The sequence below is a fragment of the Sciurus vulgaris genome (genome assembly GCF_902686455.1).
Source record: "Sciurus vulgaris genome assembly, chromosome: 5".
In the NCBI taxonomy this organism is placed as follows: domain Eukaryota; kingdom Metazoa; phylum Chordata; class Mammalia; order Rodentia; family Sciuridae; genus Sciurus; species Sciurus vulgaris.
The window spans coordinates 114,400,924-114,408,668 of record NC_136465.1 but is presented as its reverse complement, the minus strand read 5'-3'; the positions used below and the strand labels follow the sequence as shown (position 1 = coordinate 114,408,668).

Below are 7,745 nucleotides of genomic sequence, written 5' to 3'. Positions count from 1 at the left end.
AACTGATACTTTAAGGGATATTAATTAGTGGCCAGTAAATTGGCCCAAGAATTAGAGGAAGATCTCCTTTAAAGCAAGGAAAGAAGCAATACATTGGGAAAATAAATAGAAAAAGCAGGAGCATGGGGAGACAAGGACAGGGAGAGGGCTCTCCCTCCTCCCCAGGCTTTGGCAGGGGATTGCTGGGCTGGAGGCAGGGATGCTCTAGGCTGCATACATAATGTGCCTCCCCTGGGGCAGGAAGGGGGCTCAGAATGAATGCAGAGCTTTGGGGTCTCACCTGTGGTTCTAAACCCCAGGCCTCACTACCCACCAGTAGTCTCTCTTTGCAAAAGGGGTGTGTGGGGGGTGGTCAGTCCTCTTTCCTTGGTGGTCATATTTAAAAACCAATTCCAGGCTCAAAAGGTTCTCAGACCCAATCATGAGAACTCAAAAGCACATGTGCAGGGGTCTCAAAGCAAGCACCCACTCACTGGATTTAATTCCTCCTTCAGTGCTCCAAGAGCAGCACCCAAGCCTGTCAGGTTCACAGTGGTATTCCCAGGCCTGGCCCAGCACTGGGCACCCAGGAGGCACTCAACACACATTTGCTCAGTAAATGCCTGGAGAAGGTGCAGCCAATCAGAAAACACACACAAGGCTGGGGTGCTCAGGGGATGGGGACAGAATGCAAGAGAGACCAAGCCCCAGGGTAGAGAGGAAAGATCACTGCTGACTGGGAACAGGCTCAGGTACAAGGACAAACAATTCCAGTGTGATTGAGCTATGTGCGCTTGATTGGAGAAATTTTTTTTTTTTTTTGGGGGGGGGGATTTCTTTAAAAACAAATAGATTGAGAGGTAATTATCACATAGAGATGGTTTTTCCTTTTACAAAAACTTAATATTATTAAAAAAAGTTAAAATCCAGACCCTCCCAATAAAATTAAAAACAAAAAATAAAACCACTCCAGTTAAAAGTTATGGCTTCAAAGTTATTATAGACCTAAGATATGCTGACCAAATCACCACCCACAACCGTGCTTCTAGACGTCATTAAATACTATACTTAGGTTAAATAACATGTTCAGCTCAGGCTGTTCCCTTTAGTAGGGCCCCTGAAGTGGATGCAAATCTTTCATCTTCCCTCCACCCTGATCAGATAATCCAGTAAAAGGCAGCCCATGCAGATGCCTCCCTCCCACCCCGACTCCCTCCCCAAATCCTTGCCCCCCATTCCCTTCCCCACCCCAAACCCACCACCACCAAAAATATACACTGCTGTTTGCAGAATCTGGGATGGGACAGACAGATGTGACATTCCGATCTGAATCTCAAGATCTAGCTTCAAATTCCTTGGCTCTTCCTTGATGCTGCTGAGGACGATGCTCTGGGCCAGCTCATTTCCCACAGTTGATGCTCACCACAACACCCAAGACTTCCACCAAGATTCTTTCCCTGCTCTCACTGCACCCCCCCACCCCCACCCCCACTCCCAGAGTCACATTTTGACCCCAAACCTTCTCTTGCCATGGACGACTGGGCCAGCTTTGGTTCCTCAGCCTGAAATGGAGAACTGTGCTGACACAGGGCAGGCAGAGCAGCCAGCAGGGAAGAGAGTGCCACTGGGCAGGGTCTGGAGGAAGGGAGGGAGTGACCTTCAGGGAAGGGCACCAGGGAAACGAGATGCTGCTCACTATGAACAGAGGCACCAGCACGCAGAGACGGCATGACACCACACCCCCGGCCTGCACATGCACAGAAAGCTCAAGCAAGTAAGTGCGTACCTAAACACACACACATACACACACGTGTAAGGGCGTGGCACAGACCAGGCACAACAGGGGACGCACCTCAGCACATGCACACACGGCTGGACAGACAGGCAGCAGGTTCCGTCTCCATTGGCAGTCCCTCCTGATGTCTGTGTGAGGAGGGGAGCACGTGGCTCAGAGCTGCCTGGAGAGGGGCTATACTTCTGGTTCCTCTGGACCACCTTGGCGTGCCACAGGCTGGTCTCTGGAGGAAAACTCCAGTGCTGCCTAGCACTGGCAACAGCTTGGCTCATCCTGGCCCCTCCCCAGCCACCCTTTCACCACTCCTGGCTATGTGCCAGATGCACCAGGTTTTGTGGACTTCCCACTGCAACCAGTTTGAGTTGTGGCATTGAGTTCTCCACATAATTTGCTCTCAGAGTCTCCATGCCATCAGGAGGTAAATATAAAAGGTGTCTGTGTCTCAAACCCAACATGGGAGTGAGCGCGTCTCCCGGGCTCGGTCCCTCTTGTGGGCCAGGGCTCTGGCCACAGAGGGATGGGCAGAAACGAGAGGTAGGCCTCCACTGTACGCTCAACATGGCAGCTGCACATAGTTCTCGCTGCCCAGGGTTGTGTGCAGGGGAGAGGAGCAGGTTAGATCTTCACATCTTCCTGCACGCTGAGCTGTGACAGGGTCTTCTTTATGCGCAGCGCAGTCAGGCGGGCTGCGCCATTGGCATACCAGCACTCCCGCATCATCTTCCCCATCACCCGTAATGCCTGCAGAGACAAAGGGCTGTCAACTTGACAATAACCAGAGAAGTCTTTCTGGTCCCTACTTGGGCACTGGTTGGTTTCCCTGATGCTTCCTCCGCCAGGCTGAGTCTGTTAGAATCTGCCCCCAGCTCCTCCAGCAGGAAAATGCTTCTCAAGCTTTTCCTTCCTTAAGGGACAGGCTGTGTAGGGGAAGGCAAATGCTCCAGATACGGCCAGCTCTTTTAGCCTCAGCCTCACTCTCAAGTGAAGCTAACCTGAGATGCTTGAGGAACATTTTGGAAAATGCTGCTCTATTTATGTAATGAGAAGGCATCCACTAAAATGTGAGCTGAGTAATTTGGTTCTTAAATACAGAAATGCCCTCTAGTGGTTACACTTGTCAAAGGCAGAGATGACCTACCTCTCCTGTTTCACTGTAAGATGAGCACTTTGGGGGTAACCGGAGTTAACAATACTGCCATAGGCCTGAAATTTGCTAAGTGAGCAGATCTTAAATGTTCTCATCAAATAGGTAACTAGGGCTGAGGTTGTGGCTCAGTGGTAGAGCGTTTGTTTGCACATGTGAGGCACTGGATTTGATCCTCAGCACCACATAAAAATAAATGAATAAAATAAAGGTATTCTGTTCATCTACAACTGAAAAAAAAAAAAGACCTTTTTTTTTAAAAAAAAGGTAACTAGATGAGGTGACAGATGTGTTAACTAAACTGTGGTAATCCTTTCAAAATATACACACATATCAAATTAGCACATGTCAATTATACCTCAAATAAAGTTAGAGAAATATATAAACAAGTAGAAAGAAGAGCAGGGTTACAAAGTGAAAAGGCAGCCCATGTGCACTCAGTTGGGCCACTCTTGCTCCCCTGAAGACTCTAAGCCCTCAGAACCCCATGTTAGAAAGAGATGTGACAGATTTGTCCTCATTTCAACTATTCCCGCCAAATGTTGTCCCTCCCCATTTCATTATCATTGGTACCAAATTCCAATTCTCCTTCCTTACACTAACCCCTTCACACTGTCACTTTCTCTTCTTCTGAGTTTTTAGAAAGACCACTTCCTCACACATGGTCGTTCCTTCTGCTAGTTTCCAGCCTTCTTGTATGGATGCCTCTCCCTAACTCCTCTCTAGAACCTGCCACCCATGTCTCACAGCCATTTCTCTAGTGCAACAGGTCTAACACCTCCCAGTTCACTTTTTGTTTCTGTCTCTTGTTGACCACCTAACTCCCTTATCTGTGTCTTTTTATTGTTCTAGGATGGTGCCTCTAAAGGGCACTGTAGAGCTACCAGGACAAATGACTACAGCCCCAGAGGGTTCAGTATATAATACCACAGAAAAGTAAAAGCTAGTATCCCTTATCTGAAATGCTCGGGACCAGAAGTGTTGTGGATTTGGATTCTTTCGGACTTTGGCATATTTACATATACATAATGAGGTATCTTGGGGATGGAATCCAAGTCTGAACACAAAATTCATTTGTTTTATATATACCTTATTATACACATAGCCTGAATATAACCTTATACAGTATTTTCAGTGCACCTGTGTGTTTGTTGTTTTGTTTTTGGTATGGTGATTTATTTATTTATTTATTTTTTTGGTACCAGGGATTGAACCCAGGGATGTCTAACCACTGAGAAACACCCCCAGCCCTTTTAAAATATTTTATTTAGAGACAAGTCTCACTGAGTTGTTAAGTGCTTCGCTAAGCTGCTGGGGCTGGCTTTGAACTTGCATCATCCTGTCTCAATCTCCCAGTGGCTGGGATTACAGGTGTGCACCCACACCCAGAAGCACATGCATTTTGACTGCAACCTATCACATGAGGTCAGGGTGACCTGTCAACAGAGGTGAGGTGTGGAATTTTCATTTGTGGCATCATAATGGTGATCAAGAAGTTTCATACTTTGGATTTTCAGATCAGGGATGCACTTAAGGAGTAGCTGGGGTTGGTATATTCTTTTCTTACTTTATGGGCTGAAGATTGAACCCAGAGCCTTGCATATGCTAGAAAAGTGCTCTACCACAGAGTTCCAAACCCAGCCCTCTTTCAGACAGGATCCCATAAAGTTGCCCAGGCTGGCCTAGAACTTACTACCCTCATGCCTCAGTCTCTCATCTTAGATAGCTGAGTTTACAGATGCTACCACACTAAGCTTAAAAAACTCTTTTCTGAGGTACAGAAATCAGGTAGATGGGAAAAGTCACAGGAAGGAAGGAAGTTTCCTACCTCATAACTCTGCCACCAGTTGGGGATGTTGGGACGTAGCTTCTGGTCACAAACGACCTTTCGCATTTCCTCAATGGAAGGGTCAGAGGGCACTAAGTCATAATATGGCAGCTGATATTCTTCATGGACTCCTGGGAGAAAAGAAAATATCTACCTGAGTTATTAACAGAAGGAAGAGACTACTTCAAAATCAATGACAATACCCGCACTGTGATATGTAATGCCACCTCCCACTAAGATGAACTAGGGCTCCTTGGAGGAGAAGGTGGATTCCAGGCATGGGACAAGACATACACAAAAGCAGAGCTGGGTGCCATGTGCCCATCTGTAGTCCTAGCACTCAGGGGCTAAGGCAGGAAGACAGCTAGAGCCCAGGAGTTTGAGGTCAGTCTCCTCAATGTCTCAAAAACAAATAAGGGGCTGGGATCATGGCTCAGTGGTAGAGTGCTTGTCTTGCACAGTGAGGCACTGGGTTCCATCCTCGGTACCACATAAAATGAATAAAATAAAATAAAGGTATTTTGTCTATCTACAACTAAAAAAAAAAATTAAAAAACAAACAACACCACCAAAAAAAAAAAACCACCAAAACCACCCCCCACAAGCACACAAGAAACCAGCAACATGAAGCACAGAAACTATCAAGGACTATTGGGGTCAGTTCAGAAGGTACTAAATTGAAAAGCTCTCAACTGGCCAAAGATAAAAATATTTGAATAATAATGCTAGTAAATTTGATGGCGGGCTGGGGTTGTGGCTCAGTGGTAGAGGGCTTGCCTAGCATGTGTGAGGGAGTTAGTACCACATTAAACAAACAAACAAACAAAATAAAGTTATTATAAAAAATTTGATGGAAACAAGTATTTTATTATTATTATTATTTTTAAACAATTACTTTATTGATTTCTTACAATCAAATACTGCCAACTAGCATTACTTCCTCATGCATCATTAAAAACAAAGGATCTTTTCCTTGGTATTTTTAAATGATGCATTATATCACAAAGTTAGAACTTAAAATGCACCCTGATTAATTATATAGACTGGTAATTTTTTTTTTTTAAGACTGGTAATTTTTTAAAAAAACAAAACTAATAATTTGGCTCCTTTCTTCATAAAATGGAAATGATATTTCTCCTGATAGTCTTAAGGTTATCATCGGAAGCAGTGCAAAATGTGACACACAGTTTGATCTAGAAAGGTGTATATCTTACACACCTTACTTGAACAAAATGGGCATAACAAAATGCATTGTCAGTGCATGATAGAAAGCATGTTTCAAATACAAGGCAGCTCCTCAGGCCACCAAATTATTTAGGTTTTACATTATCATTTATGGTATTATAGATTGATTATACATGACATACTTTTATACGTTTTAATCCTGAAGATAAGAAAAATAATTGGTGCTTGAGAAAATTATTCCAGGTAGCCATTTGTTATCAGGAGAAAGTAAACCTCCAAGAGTTTACTGTCTGCCAGGCAGGAAAAATGCATTTTTAAATCCTCCAGTTCATATCAATTCTAATAAAAGAAACCTCAATCACCTTTGCAGGATGCTACTGTTTTGAAAGATGGTAAATAAATGGAAAGAGTCAAGTATTTTTCCTGCTTTCCCTATCTAAACTGCACATCTTGCTGGGTGCAGTGGTGCACGTCTGTAATTCCAGCAACTTGGGAGGCTGGGGCAGGAGGAATGAAGTTCAAAGTCAGCCTCAGCAACTTCACGGGGCCTAAGCAACTTATTAAGACGCTGTCTCTAAATAAAAAAATAAAAGGGCTGGGGATGTGGCTCAGTGGTTAAGTGCCCCTGGGTTCAATCCCCAGTACCAACAACAACAACAAAAAAAACTATACATCTTGATAACCAAATAGATAACTAGGGAAAATTTTACTTTCAAGAAAAAAACTCAAGGGCTGGGGATGTAGCTCACTGGGAGGACACTTGCCTAGCATGCTTGAGGTCCTGGGTCTGATCGTAGCACCTCAAAAAATAAAAAATAAAAAAAAATCCAGTTAATTCACTTAAGATGAATGAAATTTTAAAAAATATTCTAATGAATTTGGATCTGAACAATGATTATCCTGAGTTGCTAACATCACAAAAGGAAAGATAACTGCCATTATGTGCCTTGTAACAGAAGTCCAGAGTAACACCTATGAAGAATTTTTGTCAAAAACACAACAAAAACCATATACAATTCTAGCTGCTAGATTTAATTACTAATTCATTGGAAATACAAGAAAGAATGTGTGAAGTCCAAGGGTGGCAACAGGCAAAATCTATCCTGGAAAACTTCACTAGACAAATGACTTGGATTCTCCAACAAAATAAAGTGAAGAAGAAAACAAATGGAGAAGGGACTTATAGACTAGAAGAGACTTAACAAGTCCCTCAATTGACTACAATGACAGACTGTATTCAGAACCTGATCTGAACAAACTGTTTAATAACTAGGAAGGCTTAACACTGACTAAATGTTAAATGATATTAAGAATTAATATTCAGGGGCTGGGGAGATAGCTCAGTTGGTAGAGTGCTTGCCTTGTAAGCACAAGGCCCTGGGTTTGATCCCCAGCAACCCCCCCCCCCCCAAAAAAAAAAAAGAATTAATTCACTTTTAAAAATTTTTAATACTTTATTTTGTAGAATGGTTTTGGGTTCACAGCAAAATTGAGCAGAAAGTACACAGAGTTGCCATATGCCCTTCACTCCACCACATGCAGACTCCCCCCCACTACCAACATCCTGCCCCCAACAGTGTATTTGTCACAATCAGTGAAACTCACTGACCCATCATCTCCATGGTTTTTTGCCTTTCCACAGTGTCTATATTTGGAACTTTATAGTTTATATATATAGCCTTTCAGATTAACTTCTTTCACTCAGTAATATGCATTTAAGTGTCTGCCATGCTTTTCCATGGCTTAAGAGCTTTTAAAAAAATTTTTTTTAGCTATAGATGGACAATACCTTTATTTTATTTATTTATTTTTAT

The 7,745-nt window shown here is 43.3% G+C and overlaps 1 protein-coding gene across 2 annotated transcripts in view; it reads right to left on the bottom strand.

The window, feature by feature from the left end:
* Nucleotides 1-1,239: 1,239 nt before the first annotated feature.
* ACVR1B (activin A receptor type 1B) overlaps nt 1,240-7,745 on the bottom strand; it is a 40,803-nt gene continuing 34,297 nt past the window's right edge. Inside the window, exons 8-9 of one of the 2 annotated variants that reach the window (XM_079142193.1) lie at nt 4,747-4,877; nt 1,240-2,515 (exon numbers count right to left, since the gene is read on the bottom strand). In XM_079142193.1, the coding sequence (XP_078998319.1) occupies nt 2,390-2,515; nt 4,747-4,877 (257 nt within the window). In that variant the 3' untranslated portion in view covers nt 1,240-2,389. Of the gene's footprint in view, nt 2,516-4,746; nt 4,878-6,582; nt 6,732-7,745 lie in introns of those variants that run through there. The other variant, XM_079142194.1, reaches the window with a different exon arrangement.